At 34.1% G+C, this 21,417-nt stretch overlaps 1 protein-coding gene across 10 annotated transcripts in view; it reads right to left on the bottom strand.

The window, feature by feature from the left end:
• Window positions 1-296: 296 nt before the first annotated feature.
• C3G (C3G guanyl-nucleotide exchange factor) overlaps window positions 297-21,417 on the bottom strand; it is a 70,607-nt gene continuing 49,486 nt past the window's right edge. For 5 of the 10 annotated variants that reach the window (XM_011632255.3, XM_089084078.1, XM_089084079.1 and 2 more), the window contains 16 exons: window positions 12,833-13,235; window positions 12,332-12,556; window positions 11,907-12,089; window positions 11,518-11,825; window positions 10,673-10,789; window positions 9,770-10,077; window positions 9,459-9,666; window positions 9,086-9,109; window positions 7,769-7,964; window positions 7,388-7,652; window positions 7,066-7,309; window positions 6,883-6,897; window positions 6,599-6,773; window positions 5,866-6,510; window positions 5,634-5,765; window positions 297-5,556 (listed from right to left, as the gene is read on the bottom strand). In XM_011632255.3, coding sequence (XP_011630557.1) covers window positions 5,418-5,556; window positions 5,634-5,765; window positions 5,866-6,510; window positions 6,599-6,773; window positions 6,883-6,897; window positions 7,066-7,309; window positions 7,388-7,652; window positions 7,769-7,964; window positions 9,086-9,109; window positions 9,459-9,666; window positions 9,770-10,077; window positions 10,673-10,789; window positions 11,518-11,825; window positions 11,907-12,089; window positions 12,332-12,556; window positions 12,833-13,235 — 3,587 coding nt within the window. In that variant the 3' untranslated portion in view covers window positions 297-5,417. The remainder of the gene's footprint in view (window positions 5,557-5,633; window positions 5,766-5,865; window positions 6,511-6,598; window positions 6,774-6,882; window positions 6,898-7,065; window positions 7,310-7,387; window positions 7,653-7,768; window positions 7,965-9,085; window positions 9,110-9,458; window positions 9,667-9,769; window positions 10,078-10,672; window positions 10,790-11,517; window positions 11,826-11,906; window positions 12,090-12,331; window positions 12,557-12,832; window positions 13,236-21,417) is intronic. The other 5 variants (XM_089084082.1, XM_089084080.1, XM_089084084.1 and 2 more) reach the window with 5 other exon arrangements.

Here is a 21,417-nt window from a genome sequence, read left to right as displayed (position 1 = left end):
AATAAATTATTAATTAATTACTTATTAAAATTAACTCTTGTTGCAATTCAATCCTGATTTTGCGAGATATAAAACATTTTCTATAAGTAGCAAACACTTCGTGTTTGCAGCTAAGAATTGAAAGATTTATGATTAGATTGGTTAAATAATATAAAAAAATCGTTTTAAAGAACTCTAATATTTCACTTAGATATCGTGATCATCATTTTTCATAAATATATTATTTCGTATGTGCTTCTATTGAAGATTATCGGGAGATGCGGAATCTTTAATAGTTACTAACGAAACTATGGAAGTATACCATCGACTAACACATTTTTATTTCATTTCTTCGTACATTCATTACAAAGAAAATAACGCGTTTGATCCAAAACTTTTATGCATACAAATCATCAATGTATCCGTAATACAAAGGAAAGAGAAAAAATATATTCGCATTATATATATTTATATATAGTTTCGTGAAGTAACGTTTTTTTTTTTTTTTTTTTTTTTTTTCCTGAACATCAATTGCATTGACATGGAAAAGTCCTCGTACAAACTGTACCCGGTCGTACCCGGTGACGTACGTCGCGGTATTTATGACTGTACTAAAAATACAGATAGAAAAATATGACGATAGGCTACGGAATAAATTGTACAATGAAACGCGTGAGCACGATGTATATCATTTCCTTGTTGTGTTTCGGTTAAAACCTGCCGCGATTAAAAAATCGTTACAGCGTAAGTCGAGAAAGACGTCGCGGAGACACTTAGTAAATATCACGTACTTACGAATGATATGCTTAATCAATTGTCCGCTTTCGTTTATACCTTCGATAATTGCATACCTCCGTGTGTGTGTGTGTGTGTGTGTGTGTGTGTGTGTGTGTGTGTGTGTGTGTGTGTGTGTGTACTCGACAGTTTTCATAAATCCCTACGTATGAGACACATATTCCGTAAATATTGAATGAAGGTTGCGCTCTGTTCGCCCCCCCGCCTCTCTCCCTCTCGACATCTCTAACAGTAAAAAGTACGCTTGTATGCTTCTGATAAATATACGACTGGATATTACGTGTATCACGAATATACAAAGATGCAATGTCGTCGATCAGAAAGCAATTGAGGAAACGTGTCTGGATCAATTTGAAATTCTCAGTCGCGGTGTATTATAATTATTATACATTAATGAAGTCCAAAGATTGCGCATTCTTATCATCGCCTGGCAATTGTGCAAGATAGCTGTAATTCGTGTATGACCCGATCCCGAGGGGAAAATTTATCGTTAAATGCAGCGAAATATTGCTTATATTCAAAATATGAGCATTCGAAGTATCGATTTTATTCCGGTACACTTTCTCTTTCGTTTCTCTTCTCGTCAGCTGGAATTGCTAATTTTTTGTTGACTATTCCATGAATATTAAACGCAAATTCAGATCTTTATTTTCTACAAATGGTCTATTGTATGCAAACCTTGAGAAGCTACTTCTTTCACAAATCGCGATTAGTTTCGTACTTTTAGTTTCGAAACAGTTTCTCAACGCAATTAACGATCTTATTTGAAATATGATTTTTTTTTTTTTTTTTCTTTGCACTTTACGCATGTGCATACGATGAAAAAAATGGTTACAATTGTTGTTGTACTCGTGATTACGCGGCGTAAACAACTGAATTAGTTTCTGGACCATCAAGATTGTATTATCTCAGACAGTGTTTTAATACACACGTGTCTTCTTCACTTTCTAGTCTCCTTCTTCGTTTTCTAATATTTACCGTTTTATAAGTAGCGTGTTACGGATATGTCGTCTTTGTCGCAATAAATAACGGAACGCAAATCAACAAGAAGCGTCGATACGTACTTTTATGTATGCGTGATATAATATTACTTCCTAATATTTACCGTGAGATCTACGCGAGTGCAAAGTTACATACATGTATCTGTCGACGAGGGATTGGTAAAACACATCGATAGCGAGATTATTATTTTTTTTTTTTTCGGTTTACCTATTGGTATTCGCTATAAGTAAAAGCCCAAATCGAGAGCGAGATTTTTCTATCGTCGATCGACAGAACTCTCGCTGCGACGATTTGCGCGGGGCTTTCATTTTATCACTTTCCACTTCAACGGTCAACACGCAGAAGAACATTAAATCCACTTGTTCGGCGAGAGTTATTTGATTTAATTTCATTGAGTTTCGGCTGCGCGTGAAATTCCGGCGCGCCCAGCCGAAAGAAAGTAGGGAAGCCCAAACAATTTCGACGCAAACCCGTTTTCTTGAAAAAGTTTCTGAAAAAAACTTAGTATTTTAGAACTTTCAATGCTGAAGTATATTGACGTTTAAATATTGACAGCGCAGTTCGTTTCGTACTGTTAGACTAGATTAACAACACATATGTGTGTATGTACAATGCAATAAATATTATACAACTTGATCTTCGAGATTGCAAATAAGCCTCGCCTCGGAGTCCGAGTATATGCAATAAGTTACATGTATTCGATTGTGATTTTAAAAGTTAACAGCGATTGCTCTTTAGAGTCCATTTCCGTTACAGACTGTTCTTTCGAAGCTAAAACATTTAGCAAATGATAAAAAAAAGATACAGTTATGTTGTCGCCTAGTCTATAGTTGTAAGGAAACATAATTTGTCTCCCGGCTTCTTAGCAACTTAATTTCCCACTTGCGAAGCAGCTTAATAATTGCCTATCTAATCGATAAATCGAATCTAATTTCTTCGTTGCACATTCAATGAGTCATCTCACTCGTATTTTGGTAATATAGTACTTAAAATTATGTATGTTTGCTTATATGTCCGTATGTATGTAATAGATAAAAGTGAAATTCTGCCAATAGTCCAACAAAAGTTTTACGCGTAATTATAAAAATTATATATAATCCCTAAAACATACAATTATCTTAGGAAGATATTTCGACTATTACCAGAATTTCCAAAACTATTGTACAAAATATAAACAATTGTATATCAACGTATCAATCGGAACGTAAAAATGCCGTTAAAAATCTATATGCAAAAATATAATTAAAAATATAGTCTCAAGAGATAGCCTCAAGAGATAATCTGTTAGAAATGAAAAGAGATGGATAAAATACAAATCAACTATATAATTATTTGTCTTGTTTAATTTGCATTAAATGAAGATGGTATAAAAAAAAAAGAAAAAATCATGCATATGTCTACGTGCGGACTTAATATGACATCACAATGATTCATCCATCAACTTAGGAATTACTAGCTCAATAAAATGCACTGTACATTTACAATTATCGATACATGGTAGATACACGCGCGTAAATTCAATTATGTGTACAATTAAATTATTTACAGCATTAATAGATCTCTGCTTATTTTCTACATCAAGTAAACGATTTGATATTAGCTAAAATGGACGAAACCATAAGACGCACACTCACATTCATTCGTGTATGGTATAAACCAAATTATGATATATATTATAGAAGTTATACTAAATATACGTGTGTGTGTGTGTGCGCGCGCACGTGTGTGTGTGTGTGTGTGTGTGTGTGTGTGTGTGTGTGTGTGTATATATAAAATATATGCATATACACACACATACTACTGTTGCTACGTACTTGTTACATATCATGTAATGATTAATTATTTCTTCGTAGAATTCTACAATAATTTTACATCGCCAATTAATGACATGAACAAAAGTCTTATATACAATTTCATTGCATATTAGCCAATTTTTATCACATTAATTTTTAAACAAGAATCTTTCTTTTTCTAAATATGCAATTACCACAGGTATGAAATAATCGTATAATTAATGTCAAGGATGAAAAGATCTATGTAGATTTTATTTTTCTACCTAAGTCTGTGGATAAGAATTTACTTTGTAGAATTCAATCTATTGATACTAAATTTTATTTATATATGGCAGCTTTGTCACTACTTTTAAAATTTTGTATTATCCTGGCAATTAATTTGTCTGGATTGTTGTTATATTTTGTACTAGAATAATACGTCAATTGTTAATTAAATGATTAGGCCATTTTTGTTGCCGTAGGTATTATTAAATATTATAACATATGTGTATGCACAGCAAGGATAAAGTTCGAAAATTAATGAATTGTAATTGATACGCGCAGCCATTATTATAAAAAAAATATAAAACAATTTTGTCAAATAAAATGCTAAAAAAGAATAAATAGATGGATTCATTCATTTGATTCATTCTTTAAGATAAGTAACGCAAAATGATACATTATTGTTATATGGCAATATCTTTCACACTCTTATATATATGGGTAAAAACTGTATCGATACATGTTAAATGTTAGAAAAAATACAAATTTATATTTTTCAATAGTAATCAAATTAATTCGACTTTTCCCTTTGTTCTACGGAATGTACTATAAAAAAAGCGTATAATTTAGAAGTCAGATCAAGATTTTTTAATTAAAAGAATTATCTATAACTGTGATAAATTATGCAGTTAAATTAAACTTGTATTTAATATTTTTTGTTATATAGTTCATATTTACTTTACCTAATTGCTAGGTAATCATATGTGATTTAAAGCTGAAAGCTCGGAGACCTATTAACAAGTTGCCAACAAAAAAAGCATTTTTTTCTATCATCATATACAATAGTATATGTAACAGTTGCGCTCAGTCGTGCCATGTGTCTCGATACGCGCGTATCAGAACGCAAATGCGAGACTACAATGGCCCTACATTAATCAACGTAATTGGTGTTCATCCTTGTGTAATCAACAGTGTCCTGTTGACGCTCGAAAATTCGCTTATCTACGTAAAGCTAGAAATGGACGTTCACATACATCTAAATAAATTAAAAAGGACAACAAAAGGACACGTACTACTTTATACAGATTCGCTAGCAAAGACAAATAAATAAAGTGTTCTTAAATGTATCTAGAACAGCTGAAGATCGGGGTTTCTTTCATTAATATTACGATAAATGTCGTTACAACTTGTAGTTAAGTATAGATTGCATATCCTCGTAGTAAATATGTTATATTGGCTTTGTAGTGAACGGAAAGACTGTTGAAAATGCACTGGGATAGATATTAAGTTTACCTAACGTACCGAAACTTTTTCCAGTGAATCCGAGTTTTGGCATTCTTCATTTCTGATTGATGCTCGCACAAACGTAATTATTTTAAGTTAAATATGCATTATGAATGCGTTAAATACCGAGTTCATAGATTTGTTTACTAAAATTTCACGAGATTTAATAATATAAGACATGACCTCACAGAGGCTGTCGAATGGGGTAGACTTGCTAACCCTTTCACCGCTCTTAGAGCGTTGTAAAATTTTCTCTTGTTTTTTTTTTCCCACAAAAAAGTATACACCTACATAAATATAAACTTCCTAATTCACTGTGTTTCAGCCTTTCGAGACGCAGGCAGTGAAAGGGTTAGATATATTCTAGTTTTGTGGCTGTGCTTTCTTGCCACCACGTGGCTTGATGCTTTCGGAAATTTGCCACATCGCCTCCTCGCAAAGGAAATCGCTAAAGTTGTTGAAAAATGTCATAATACGTTCGTGTTTCTTAAAAGAGTACGTGCTGCAAAATAATAATCGCATATAAGCAATAGTTACGTGCATTAAGTATTATTAAAAATTCAATGAGCAAATGTTTACCCCTTTTTAAATCTTTTCATGTTTTCAACAATATTAAATTGTTGCCATCTCTTGGAGAAATTTATAGTGCCATCTGGTAACAAATCGCTATTTCCAATATGCACAAACGTAAGATCTTGCAAAACAAGTCCACTAAAAAAATAAAAAAATATAGATGTTTTCAATGATAAAAAAAAATGTAGTTTCATATTTCTGAGTTTCATATTTCTATAATAAATATTTATATTCTTACATGTAAGGAATACATGGCGGTTGTGTTTCTGCCAGAGCTTGCCTATAAGCTCGGAAACTGCTAGAACTATCAATGAGAGCACAATATTCCTTAAGACCTTCCGTAATGTGTTTTTGCCATTCAAGTCTCCTGATGGGTGCACTATCTAATGCAGATAATAATGCAAGATAGCTATTAAAATTATTAATCTTCCTAAGATGTTTCATTATTTTGATGAACTTTACAACATATTTTTCTCTATCTTTCGCTTCATTTTCTAATCGATGCTCTAAAATCCTAGAACGTGCCCAATACGACATTTTATTAAAATGTTCAGTAAATCTCGTGAGATTCGGGCTTCTCTCTTCGTTCTGTTCTTGCGCCCAAATAAGCACTTCCGGAATTTCTATTTTCATAAACAAATCAGCATCAAGTAGTGTCATTTGTTCCGCAATCTGTTCGCTTTTAAAATCTAATAGGGAAGCTTGTTTCGTTGTTACACTTAGAGATGAGAGAATTGGTTGTGCTGCTTGTAATTGCTTCATAGTGTGCTTCTCTAAAATTTTAACTCGCAACGCTTTGGCCATAGTGAGATCTCCACTGCATACTAATTGCTGTACAAATTCCATTAAAGTTTGCAAAAGAATATCGTCAAGATCAGATATTCTGTAAAATAATTAATTATATTATAAATTGTCATCACACTTTATACAAAAGAGTATAACAACATAATTAAGTAACAATCTTTACTTACGTTAAATCACTAACGACTCTAACTAGTAAAGAAAACGCTTCACGCGCAGCTCTTTGCTTGACAACATCTGGAGAACATGAAAAACGTTGGTGACGTCTATGTAATTTTCGAATTAATTCTAATGGTTGCATGAAAGTTCTGTATGTTGTTAAAAATGCTTCTTGATACAGAAAATCTGTAAAAAATGCATCATTTTTATTTTCACTTAGTAAATTCACCTTTATCTATAATCTTTATTAATATAACATTTTTTACATGACATATTACAAATATTTCCTTATTACCTGATTCTTTTTCATCTATGTAGCATAAAAAGATAAAAAAAAAATAATATAATAAATACATTTAGAAATTAATCTATAACTATCATAACTATCATAAAATTAAATAGCTTATTAAAATGTAAAACTTTTGTATATTTTATATTTAATTAAAAAAAAATTGTAATATTTATTTAAAATATATACCATGTTTATTCGCTTTTGTGGCATGAATTAATAATGCATCCGGATGTCCACCACGTATGTCTGGACCTTCCTCATCTGGTTTTTTCAATACCAAGTATTTACTAATATCTAATTCATCTAAAATACTATCATCTTGATCAATATCCCTTAGTTCAAGAGTATTTTCATCAACTGACATGGAAGAGAGTGCATTACTAGCAGGTCTAGACGATGGTAATACTGTATCCATAATAACATTATTATTCTAAAATAAAACGAGTACGATCATAAGTGTTTAATTATTAGTAGCAGTTCTGTAACAACATGATAGTAAAATTATTACATTAATGTTTACCAATTTTACTGGAGTCGAAGGTGTAACATCTTTCTTTTCATGTGCGTATGCTGATTCCTCTGATTTTAGAGGTGTTGACGTCACGATGGGATCCGAGTTATGAATATTTTGCATGCTTATAGTAGGTTTTGGTGATATTGGTGGAGGTGTAATGTTTGATTTGATGGAACGAGATCTCTTTGGTGGTAATGCCGGAGGTAGACTAGAATTATTTGTTGCTTCTACCGAACTCGGTGTTGTCGTCACAGAAAGGCTAGAAAAAAAGGCGACTTTATGATAAACCTATTTTTTTCAATAATTCTGTATAGTAAAAGCACATACAAATGACAAAATGTATGTACATAATGTCTGTATGTTACACAATAATACCTTGAGCTATCATGTAGAGCAGTCACAGTATGTGTCATAAAGGAACACGATTGCGTTGTGGTAAGAGACATTTCGTGCTGCTGCCATTCCGCTTGCATCGAATTATAGGCTGCTACAGAATGACGAGTACCAAGACCCGAGATGAAATCGTTATTACTATGGGAGCAGTTCCCAAACATCTCCATGTACGCCATAACTGAAATATATGCAAATGTAAAGATTAACATGATTTTAAAAAGAATAACTATTATTATTGTAAATTTTTTTGTGTAAAAACTGAATTTTTTAAATGGCATAATATAATTGATGAATGCAAGCACGATTTATATCGCAATAAAATATTAAAGCGCATGGTGTGGATCACATAAAAATATTGATGCACAAGCAAATTTTGTTGTGTAATTGTTACTTCGATTAGGGACATTTATAAAAACAAGAAGGATAAACTCACTCGAGTGTTTTTAAATAGTATATTATGTATCATTATAAATATTTTATTTTTATATCATACTATTATTTAACAACTATTGCACAATAGAAAGAAGTGCTCATAATTGCAGACTTAATTATATTTTATTAATACTACTTTATCCTTTATATATAATTATAGTCTGTTTGGCTTGGTGTAAGGACAGAAAAAGTTTTACTTTGTTTAACAACTGATAAAACAATTATTAATAGATTGTCAGAGAGAAAGGTCAAATTAATTAGAAAAGCATTACGACGCCTACATAAACTTACCAGGATTGTCTTTCATTCTTTCATGTTAATAAAGATAATATTTGCAAAATTGTTTGTATCTCAAATACAAAAAGATATTAGGCATGTGTTCCTATATAATAAAAACATAAAATATGCAATATACAATAAAATTTTAGATGAATTTTAGATCAAATATTAAAGTTAAAATATTAAAAATATTAAAATTAGATATAGAAATAGTATCAATCATTATATGATACATTATACTGGATACAATATATGTTATATTAATAAAAAAATAATTTTTAGTTAGTACATACAATATTCAACATCATAATTAAAACTCACAATATTATATTTGTAATGCGAATCAAAAATAAGCCATGAATAAGCTGCTGTTATTAATAAAAATTGAAGCTCAATATCAAATCTCAACATCATGTATTAAAAATATCTGAGATAAAAATGTAATAGAAATAGAATAACAATAATAAACATGCCGCAAGAAGCCTGGAATTAAAATCTGATATAAATGTGTGAAACATAGGATATCAACTTAGCGTGAAAGTGTTTGCCGAGGGAATAGTTGAATTATGTGGGCAGGATCCCACTTACCAGAATATGCCACTGATTGGAACACTGGGGGATACAAAACATTGCATCAGTTTTAACCTATATTACTAACAAGTGTAATTTGGAATGTCAACTATATTATTTTATTTGGTTATATTATTTGCGCGTATGACAGTTACTATATAGATTGTATTAATTAAACATAAAGTTCCTTTATAAACTGTTTATGCAAAAGATTATTATACTAGCTCTCAAGAAATATTTGTTAATGTGTTTATTTCTCAAAATTCTTCAGATTGACAGCGAAGAAAGAAAACACCAACCATCAACATTATTAAATATTCTGCTGATTTTCTTTATCTCATTGCCGCATATTGATATCTGCTAAAAATTACTAATAGTTGTTATTACTTACTGTGCCGTTTTTTTAGAGGCAGAGGAGGTGGTTTATTAGCGTCCGGATTATCTTCGTTACTAGTGTGCAAGGTACATGTGGATAAATGCTCATTTTCTGGTACGTTGTCGTACTGCGACGGTTGTCGTTCCTTTCTTCGTTTGGATCGTTTCTCTGGCAATGCTGGAGGCGCTCCGTTAGAGTCAGATGTAGCTATCGATTCCATATCCTACGTTTGCCATAGATACATCAATTAATTAAATTATAAAACAAATCACAAAAAAGATAAAAAAGAAATAAAGAAAACAAAAAGAAAACGTGACAACACCCACATTTACCAGTTTCTCTAATAAAACTGGATCTCCATTTCCAGATACGTTAGTAGTGCTAATAGTACTTTTCGAACTAGTCATCATCTTCTGTGTAAAAATAGAGCCGTTACTATCCGAGGATAATTTGGTCTGAGAAAATGACTGTTGCTGTGCACTAAATGATTGAGAATTATAACTAATGCTGCTCTGTTGTGATGATCTCTTTGACGCAGTGGTGTAACTTTGGGATGAACTTCGTTGAGAATGCATAGAAACAAAACCCGATTCCTGCGTTTGAGTAGACAGTCGCTCCATCTTTTCTTCTATACCTAGAACCAAATAAATTCAAAATCAAGATTATTTAGAGCAATCCAAGAAAAGAAAACAAATCTTAAATTATATACAAGATTCGTCACATTTTTCTTACGAAAAAACATTTTGACACTTTTCCAATTAAAATTAGATTTATGTGACATTTCTAGATATTTATAATAGCGTTGCAAACACTTAAATATAAAGGAAAAAACCGAATAAAACTTCGCTTGGATGTCACAGTGCATTGGGCAAAGATCTGCAAGGTACTGTTTATTCACGCGGTCGGATGGTCGATGCCACCCACGCAACTTGCTCCACTAACTATTTCAAGAATTCTTGCATAATTTTAACTCTCGCACTTTTTCTTTCCTTTTCTAATAATAAATAATTTTTTATGGTTACCCATTTATTTATGACTACTTCAGAAATATTTCAGTAAAAAACAATTATACAATTTAGCAGTAGATAAATTTTGCTTTTCTTAATTTGTTATTAAGATAAGATTTTTTAAATTTATTATAATATATAATTTTAATTTTTAGTTAATAAATTTTATTGATTTATCAATCTTCATAAATAAACTATTTATATAATAAAATATTTACACACCAGTGAAAGGATTAAGTATTTCTTGAGGTGTTTGTTGGCCTAGCAACATAGTACTTGGTATATTAGTTTCAGAACCATCCCAGCAATTACAGTTTGAAGTACCATTAACTTGCATGCCTATAATAAACAAAATATTTTATGATATAAAAATTTGTACATTCTATGTACCACTGTGGTAAATATAATACATGTATAAGCAAATCAGTTTAAGTTATTATAAATATATAATAATAACAATACATGTACTCCTCAGGAAATATTAATAAAGTAGTTTTTAATAAAAACAGCATGAAAATTAATTATTTTATGAAATACATGTATTTAATGTATTATTTAAAAATTCTTAAATGTTTTCATAATTTAGTTTATATACTTTGTGTACTTACTATGAATTGTGGTATATAAAGCGAAGAAATTATAGATTTTAATTGTGGATTTCTTTTTTTAATATTAATACAATATTTAACTCTGCTCGTAGAGAAACGCGTACAGCTCGAACAAATGTTCCTTTGTAGACTGATGTAAAAACTAAAGTAAGTAAAACACCAAACTAATATGCTGAGTAAGCGTCGACCATGGACTATGCTCATTTTACATATATGGGAATGTATTTACAACAATTTTATTTCTAGCATTCTATCGTTATCCGCAATAATATAATATAATTTTGTTAAAATATTATATATACGTGAAAAAATTATTTTTTAATAATTAAAATTATTTATTATTCAAAAAATATATTATAATATACTATATGTTATTAATAATAAAGTTTTGATATAAGATAAGATATTCAAACAATATTTAACAATATTATTAAGAATAATATTTTAGAGAAACGTTACCTTGGATAGTAGCCATAAGACTTAGGTCCATACTATCATTCAAAGATTCGTCATTTGGTCCCATTATAGCTCGAATCTCGTCCTCGTCTCGGGAATGATTCAGAGCTGAATCCAAACTACCGGCCGATGCGCTCAGAAGAGACGACGAATCCTCTGGAGATCGACTTCGAAGAGACACCCTATCAAGACTAGATGTCAAAAGACCCTCCGATTCATCCAGAAGTTGTTGGGCCCTTGTTCTTCTCTTCGGTGGTAATGGAGGAGGTGTACCAAAAGAATTGTTTTCCTCCGACAAACATACGTTTGTTCTACAAGAGATCGAGTATTTCTTCAACTTCCAAAGACAAGTGATTTATTATTCTTTTTCTTATAACGAAATCGAATGTTACCTGTCAGGCAGCGGGGGTTTTGGGGGTGGACTAGAATCCCGTAAAATCGACTCGGAACTATGCGAGCTGCGAACCAAACTACTACTCGCTGCCGTTTGCTCCAAGATTTGCCGTTCTCTTGGTGTCAGGGGTATATCCGGCAGAGAATTTCTTTGCGTCAGTTCCGACCCATATCCGGAAGTTCTATAATTTATAATGTGTTATTGGATTTAGTATCATCATTGATATTATAATTAAATTACTTCATATTATTTTCCCAATTCCATTTTAAAAACATTCATTGTATATATATATATATATATACACACACACACACACACGCGCGCGCGCGCGCGCGCGCGCGCGCTTTCTAATATATTTCTAATATACTTCCTATTTTAGTTTTAACGAGTTTATTTACAATTATAATTATTTTTACAAATTACCTATTATTATTTGTAGCAGGTGAAGGCTTCTGCTTGTTAGCAATTTTCTCGTGCGCCAGTGCTACTAGATTTTTCACTGCTTCCTCGACCAATCCAATAACATGCGTCACGTTTTCGGTGTCTAAAGCAGAAGATTGATCACCATGCAGCAATACGTCGTCGCAGAGTTTCAGCAATTGCGCTAACGCTTGGTACACCTGATTCGTGGCGGATCCCAATGTGGAACTGCAAGAGTATAAATATATAATGTAGAAACTATGAAAAAAAAATATTGTGTTCCTATCAAATGGAATGCTCATAATCAATAATATAATTTAATAAAGCAAGCAATCAACTTTTTAAACATAGTTTCAATATTTTTTTCTATTCTATCTTTACCTTCAGATGAGACTATTTCACACACACACACACACACACACACACACACACACACACACACACACACACACACACACACACACACACACACACCACACACACACACACAGAATCAACAATCACCTGTTCTCATAGAGCAGATAGGATTTCAAAGCGTTGTGTATCGTGGTAACAGTATCAAGGACGATTGTGCCGTTTCCGGGCAGCATCTCGAGCTTCTTCTTGGATACGACATCCCGGAAGTGTAGCAGTGCTAGCTGCACCTGCCGTACGTGGATATGCAGATCGCGCAGGGGATTCTTATCCAGAGTGGTGCCAGAATCGTTGCAACCCGGGGCGCTCTTATCCCGCGGCGTACGCGGTGACGAGGGCGAGGCGGCCCTCGTAGCCGCCCCGCTGCCTCCGCCGCTACCGCTACCAGGGGAACGCATGTGGGAGAGCTTTTCCAGAAAGTCCTCTTTGAAGGAGCGCGCACGACGCGCTAGTTTACCGCCGCGCGCCTTCCCGCTGAAGCGCTCCTCGACTTCTGCAACAAAACGAGAAAAAGGGTCGATTTTAACATCAAAATGCGAATCAAAACATTATTTTAATTCTTCTTAAATTCATTATCTAGTTACCTATACATTTCGTGTATTACCAGTTTAATGTATTATCACGGTTTGAAAATTATTTTGCACAGAAATGTTATTATCTTTTATAGTGATAATTTTCTATATTTCTGTTTAATATGTAATTCGTACTCGAATCTCGAAAATATATTCGATTTAGAGATAAAATGTTGAATAATTTATAAGAATGTTTTTCCTACTTGCTTTCGTTAAAGGTAATATATACACACACACATGAGATAAAACGTATCACGTTGGTGAATGAGATTAAAATCTTGCAAACTTTTTTCGCCGATTATAACTTAGCTATCTGATGAGCTTAACACTTGAACATAACTTTTATAAATCTTTTTATAATAACTTTTATGTTATAAGTTATATGTGTGGATTAACTCCCTCTCTTCTTCCTCATTTGTCACAATAAACTTTGATTGAAAAATTCGATGTATGAAAGATTTTTTTATTTTGCTCTAAAAAAACAAAATTATGATACTATTCGTCATAAAATAATTTTCCAAATTTAATTAATAATAATCTTTTTCCCAGAATAATTTCTCTATTTATATATATTTTTTATAACAATCTTTCTTTAATACGCATATATTTTCACGATATACTATTAATAAAATTGATTTAATTAAACCTTCATTACGTAAATTGATCAATATAACAGAATATTATAAATAAAGTAATCAATATACTTAAACGATCTTTACTAAAAGTAGCGAGCCCTATTAATATCTGTTCTATTGATAAAATTTATTGTTCATTATTAATATCCAAAAGAGAATCCTTTCGCTTCCCACACTCGAAACCAATTATATCTCTTATAGGTCTACTATCCCCAAGCTACCCATAAGCTAGCAAGATCATATAAACAAAATCAAATCAAAACAAAGCTAAATTCAATAATTTAGTGTCTATTTTTTTTTTACTAATTTGTACCATTAAAAATAAAAATTTTGTACCCTGTACCACTAATATAAATTTTGAACGATAAAGATAAAACGTCGCGCCGGACGACGCGCAGCTGAAACCAATTCTGTCTCGTTTCTCGCAAGTTCTTTACGATACGCGGACAATATTTTTAGGGGAATACACGGGGCTCCATGGACGTCGCGGACTTCACCGTGGCTCGCCGTTATACTGTCAGCCCGTTGCACACGTGCGCGAAACGAACGACTACTGCCGCGTATCGCCCAGGCATAGTCCTGTCTTTTTCCACGGGGTGCTAATGCCAGCCGTGCACTTGAATTAAAACGAAAACGGCTGCGGTGCACCGGTGTTCCGGACGTGCAGCAATGTGTTTGCGGTGTTATAGCTAGTCCTAAGTCTGGAAAACTCTTCTTCCCTGAATTTCTCCGGCAGAAATAAAAAGGAATAACTGCTTGCTTTTTTTTCATTTGTCGGTCATTACATCGTAAACATCGGCAATTATAGCGGTCATTTATGTTGCATATACACCGAAAGAATAATTTTGCTAAAATATATTAGATTAGATATACAGCTCTGAAAATAATTTTATTGAAATCATAAAAACAAGTTACGTGGGGATATTCAAATTAATTGCGAAAATATAAAAATTTTTTTACAATATTATCATCACACTTAGATATCCTAGTTATTTTGATGATCTAACAGAATTATTTACAGATCTGACTAAATTTTTCAGCAAAATTGTTGTTTTCTGTGTACAAAGCTCGTAATATAAAAAAATTTTTAATTTTCTTTCAAAGTTTTTCAGTGATTAAGTAACTAATTTGATAATAACTTTTTAATAACAATAATGTTAAAACAATGACGCGTTATATCGAATTATTTATGAGACAGAAAAGGCTCCTTCCCCTCTTACAAGATTTCTATCTTCCTAATTTATTTTCTAAAAGCAACATATTAAGTCAATATCGATTGATCTGTTCCTTTTCTGATTGATTGTTTCGTTGCACGCCACGTTTGTATATCCATGTGTGGGATATATAAATTAAATATACTCGCAAATTTAGTTGCCGAGATAATCGAGTTTCTTTGCTGACATCGATATTGCTGATATCGATCCCCCGGTTTATTCTAAATAATTTATTGCAGCAATATTTTTCTACGCTATCATCGTGCCCGATGCATCACGATACATCGCCCCGGCTGCAGGGCCATTTCGCCTGGCGCCGAAAGTAATGGAAGCGATAAACATCGTCAGAATGAACTTTGTGGATTTATTACGCCGCATACATTTTTTTCCCGAAACTTGTGCGTTTAAACAAAATAGCATTGCCTTTTACGACAAACAAAGGAGATTCGAAGATACTTGAAGGCTCATAAAACTGCGAGTATACAAAGACGTTCAACCAAATGTCGCAAAACATTGAAGATAACAGTAAAATACCGTGAACACGATGTAAAATAATAGAATTGCAATTGGCTATAAAAAAAATTCTAACTCGGAGCCATAAATTTCTCTTTCCGCTCGAACCGAAGGATTTATGAAAATTATTCGATGAATTATTCGAAATTATCGCTCCTTTACGCATTCTCGCGCGTGCGTGGGGTGCTGCAGCCAGTGGTTTAATACGCTCGAGATTACGCGATCCATCTCCGGGGGGGAGATCTGCCGACGGGTGCGTACGGATAAATCAAGTTCTATTCACGAGTCCGGCCCGAAATCTCAATCAGACATGATTTGCGCCAAAGGCACAAGGTTTGACAAGCCGATAGAGATAATGGAGATGAGAACACACAGAGAGACAAGGGAAGAGGCAGGCGTGGGGGGGGAGGAGAGGGGGGGAGGAGGGGGGGGCGGAGGAGGAGGCCGAGGGAACACGCGGCAGACAGGAGAGATGCAAATTGCCGTGATTGACTGTATTCACGAACCACGTTCGACTCCCACACGTGTTATGTCCGTGGGAATGCGCGTGCATATTGGGGAACGCGATACAATAGACGGCGGCGTGCGGCGTTATTTACAAACCGCGACGCGCAGAATTATTTTGATCATGCGCACCCTTTCGGTCGCGCAAAAGTGCCTATCCGATTATGCAAAATCCATCCGGTACGCCATCCGGTAGGAGACAAACAGCGACGGACAAATATCGTTTTCCCTTTACGTTTCTCCGCGTCACTTGTCGCGCAGTGGATAGCGTAGCTAACTACTTTGCTACTTATTAATCGCGACGGATTCCACGTTATAAATAAAATTCCTTTTCATCTTAATTTAGGATATCTATCACTCAAATCTATCTGATAACTGCGATTGAGTGAGTTAAAAGATCAATTTTGCCGCCATGTAACGATTTTTTGATTATTACGCTAAAAAAAAAAAAAAAATAAAATATCGTAATTCAAAATTATATAGAAAATTTTCTATAAAAAAAAAAAATATTTTTCAAACTGTATAAAAGGTTTGTATAAATGTTAAGTAAAAATTCTTAAACTTTCTAACAAAATGATGCGAATCAACAAGCGAGTCTATTATGAAGTAGAATCTATAAAAAAGATACAAAGAAAATTATCTGTACATTTCTAAAATAATCCAATATCGATCGATATATAAGATCGATCTATTTGATCTATATTACGGATTTGTTATGGCAACAAGCATTATTTGACATTGTATTTGCCAGCAAAATTCTATTGACTCATGACGTAACGGGCTTTCATGCTAGTAAATACAGTGATCCGCAGAACGTGATCAAATGTGTTTAAAATACGCAGATATATGCGTTCCGTGAACTTTATGACGATAAAATTGTATTTATGAATATTGCCGATACATTTCATTGTTAATGCGCATTATCTGTGCACATAATAACGCTACTATACAAAATTAAATATTTAGGGAAAATATCATTTATACATAATATAGCGATTATGTATAAACTACAATATGATATGAAAACGTAAAAAGGTTTATTATAAATGTTATTATATTTCTAAAAAAACCTATATAGTGTGTTTTAAAATTAACAAACAGTTAAAAAATATTACGAAAAAGTCATAAATCTTTTTTTTTTCAAATTATAATCTCATACTCATTCTAGTAATTTAGTCAGCGGACTAATACGTTCTTCACGATATGTGTATTCAATATCGTGTTTCTTGAGCGTTCCCTCCCTTCCTTTTTCAATCTCTTTTTTCTCTTTCCCCTTTTTTCCTCTCATGTAATAAAAGAAGAATTGGTAAATCTCTGATGAAGGGCTTTTGTCTCGATGGATGGAAAATATCTAGAGTAATATCAATATCAAAGAAAAAAACAGAAAAAGAGTGAATATAGGTCGATTAATACATTATCATTATATGAAAGTGTTAGAGTTAGTAAAGAAAAAAGTTAGTAAAGAAAAACAGAAAACTACAAAATAGAATTAGAAAATAATTAGAAAATAACAACATTACAACGGAACATCAATCGAATTCTAGAAAATAATATTCTTATGAAACAGCGATTCAAATTATTGACAAATAGAGATTAACAAGTTATTGTACTTTTTTTTTTATAATTGTAGCGTTTAACGCTTGAGGACATGTTCTCCCATACGTTCAATAAATAGCGATCTCTCTCTCTCTCTCTCTCTCTCTCTCCCCCCCTCTCTCTCCCTCCTCCTCCATCCCTTATTGATCATCGGATACGCGAGAGTGCAAACTCACCGGAAACGCACTTTAAACGCCACGTCCACGCACGATTACGAAAAATGCGGAAAGCCCCCCGGAAGGCGATCGGGCGCGATTAGAATCGCAAACGGGCGTATCGTACTTTGAGCACGAACCTGCGGTTCGCGCTGGCCAATACGGATTCCGTCGCGGTGATGCATGTGTGCACCAACGTGGCGGTATCGACGGTCGAAGGGATTCCGCACGCAGCAGATGCATACGTACACACATACACACACACACACACACACACACACACACACACACACACACACGCGCGCGCGCGCGCGCGCGCACGCATATACTACGTGGAGTCTCTCTCTCGCGCACGCATTATGCGATTGTGTCCGCGGCACTGCGGCGACGAGGAGCTCGGCGCGGTGATGAATGGTCGCCACCAGCGCGATTAAAGGGACACACGGTGGAAAGTTATCGCGATCGTACTCCCATGCCTGCTGCATCGCCACGATAACGGCGGCTGAGGAGAAACTGCCTGTTTTAATATCGTTTCGCGGCAATAATATTCGCGCCACGTGCGCACCACGCGGAAACACGTAAGAGCCACGTTTAATGAAAAAAACCTAGTCCCGATAGCGCCAGCGCCGTTGTTAATTACTCGACGCCCGATGTTCAAAAATTTTGCCGCCGTCAGTCGGCAAAATGATGATCACTCCCAAGGCAGCCCGAGTTAATTTTTTACGGGTAATGAATATTTAACTCGACTCGTGCGATCCATTTCTCGCAAAACGGAGACTGCGGAGGCTGCGTGTCCCGAGGGAAATGCACGCGGATAGGAAAATGTGAATTATCACCCCGGATAAATTATTGTAGAAACAAGTTTCGCTAAACGTATCTGTTACATATCACGGCGGCTAAATCCGATTCGATTTATCACGATAATAAATCGGAACGATTTCGACTAATCTCGCAGATTAATCTACATAGTCTTAAGACTCAAAATCAAGATTGGATGCTCTCCAGAATTTCGTGTTCGAGCTCAGGAATCCATTATCTTAGAACACTCTGCATACATTTGCATCAAATCTTCATCACCTTCGCAAAATTTTATACATGTTTAATTGAGAATTTTTATTTAAATATATAACTAAATAATGTTTTTACAAATATTATGATAAAATGTAATTAATTAAAGTAAAAATTATGTTAGTACGGAAAACTATTAAATTTTTGAAAGATATTGTTATGTGATTTTTATCGAAAAATGAAGAGATCTCTCTCGGATCACATCGTTTCGCAAGAATCAAAAACGAACGCAGCAATTCGATATGCACAACGGCGATATACGAAAATCGTGAGAAAACACAAATATCAGGATACGAATTAATTAACAATTATGAGGATCAATGACATTCACGTAAATAATGTCGAGACTCGAATTTCGAGCGTTTACATCGAATCTGAATGGTGGACACGCGTTTCACCGAATGAGATTTTACGAATGGCATTATCACGATCGATAAACAACGGAAATTCAATGTAATTGTTTTGTGGAAATCTCGCGGATTTCCACAGCGGCTCCCGCTTTACTCGTCGTTCTTCGTCTATGGAATATCGAATCAGCCGACTGTGGGACGTGCGAAATCGCAAGAGCGCGGACTTCCACGTGGCTTAAGGTTTATGAATCCATCATTGCGCGGATGTATTATGACGCGAAAAAACGTATAAAAGATTTTTTTTAGATAGTATACGTGGAAGTAAGCGGATTTTTTCGTCGCACTCCGCCACTCGCGTTTGACGAAGTACTTTTACGAGATATTTCAAGAACGCCATTTCCGATTGTTGAATTAATAACCGGCTGTTGAAATTTTCATCAAGCGTCACAGAATCCACTTCCAGTGAAAATGCATTTATATTAAATTATTAAATTGTACAGTTATTAATGGAATAAAATGGGGAAAAAAGTGGAGTAGTTTACGAATAGGAAACTAAAGCGCGCTACGTAAAAAGCGCTCATTCAATTTTGACAGAGAAACTATTTAGATTAAATTATACTAGTATTAAGATTATTTACTGAAAAGATTTTAAGATCAACTCTTTTTATCTTTCGACAAACAATTAAAAAAAATTATATATTTCCTTGTGATTTTTATTGTTACAGTTCAACATAATATGTCTATATATTTGTCAACATATTATAATACTTTCCACATTATATCGCAAGATTTTAAAGCAATTTACAAAGATTGCCCGTCGAACAACTCGAATTAATACTATCTATGTGCATCAGAACACAATGTATCGTCGCGATTGAAATTGCCTAAAGCCTACTATCATATTTTGCTTTCGAAATGCTGGTACAATAAAAAATTACGCGTTGTCAGATTAACGACCAATTTTCAACTTTCCTCGAGAGCGATCCTCGCATAAAGCATCCTGCGTAAATTTGCATATTTTCGAGCGTGCTTTCATTTCACGAAAAATGAGAAACGCGTGCGATGATCAAGCACAGCGACGAAAAGCTTTTGGATCCGTTGATTACGCGCAACGGTTCGTTAAAGCTCTTAATGATTCGTTCGCGGGATCGACGCAGACGAGCGATGCGCAATCAAAGCGGACGAGGGATTCTCTCTCACTCTCTCCTCTTTTTTTTTTTTTTTTTTTTTTTATTTCATTCGAATCTCGATATTCAACCTCCGCCGGCGCGGGCAACAGAGAGCCACCCGAAATGTTTGATCTATCGTTGCGTAGATTTCCGCTAATCGGAATAATGAGAAAAGTTCCCGCGGGCGTGGAAAACAGCCAAAAATGGTCCGCGTCCGAAATGCGGGCTATTCGAGGCCCCAATAAAAGAAGAACGGTAGTCTTCAAATGTACTCTGAGTGAAAAATAAAAATTCCGATATTTCGATTCGCGACAAGAATTATAAACACATACGAAAAAGAACAGAAGTCGAGGTAATTTTCCGCGCGCAGCTGTTTAAATAAAATTTATTCCTGGCAATTACGCACGAATAAAACTGAGAGAAAAAAAAATACAAGACTTAAATTTCAATATGTGCTAAAGGAAAATCGTGATTCTTTCATTCCCATAAGATTATTCTAGAGTCTACAATCTGTGAAATTGTCAGTATAATTACGTGAATTCTAGCAACGTTGTTATAACGTTGTGCGAGAATCAGAAGAAATGGGTGATAAAGAATGAATAATAATTCGTCAAAGAGGTGACGGAAATTGACGGTGGAATATTAAAAATCGCGCGAAAGTAATTTTCAGATGGGCGACTAAGAAAGTCGGACCCAATGAATGATTGCTGATGTAATAAGAAGGGAAAATCCTACTTCACGATAGAGAAAATTGATATTGCATGGCGGTCAGGAGGGAGAAAAGAAAATTGATATTAACTATCCAGGAGTGCTGGCATTAAAGGATTTGGTGAACGACGGCGCACATCCGCGACGTATAGGCCTTCGTTCAAGTAAAGCTAATAATTGCCTCTCGAAAA

This window comes from Pogonomyrmex barbatus, unplaced genomic scaffold (assembly GCF_055798465.1).
Source record: "Pogonomyrmex barbatus isolate J1 unplaced genomic scaffold, ASM5579846v1 scaffold8, whole genome shotgun sequence".
Taxonomy (NCBI): Eukaryota; Metazoa; Arthropoda; class Insecta; order Hymenoptera; family Formicidae; genus Pogonomyrmex; species Pogonomyrmex barbatus.
Note: the sequence above shows the minus strand (reverse complement) of the source record. Positions and strands in the feature narration are given on the sequence as shown.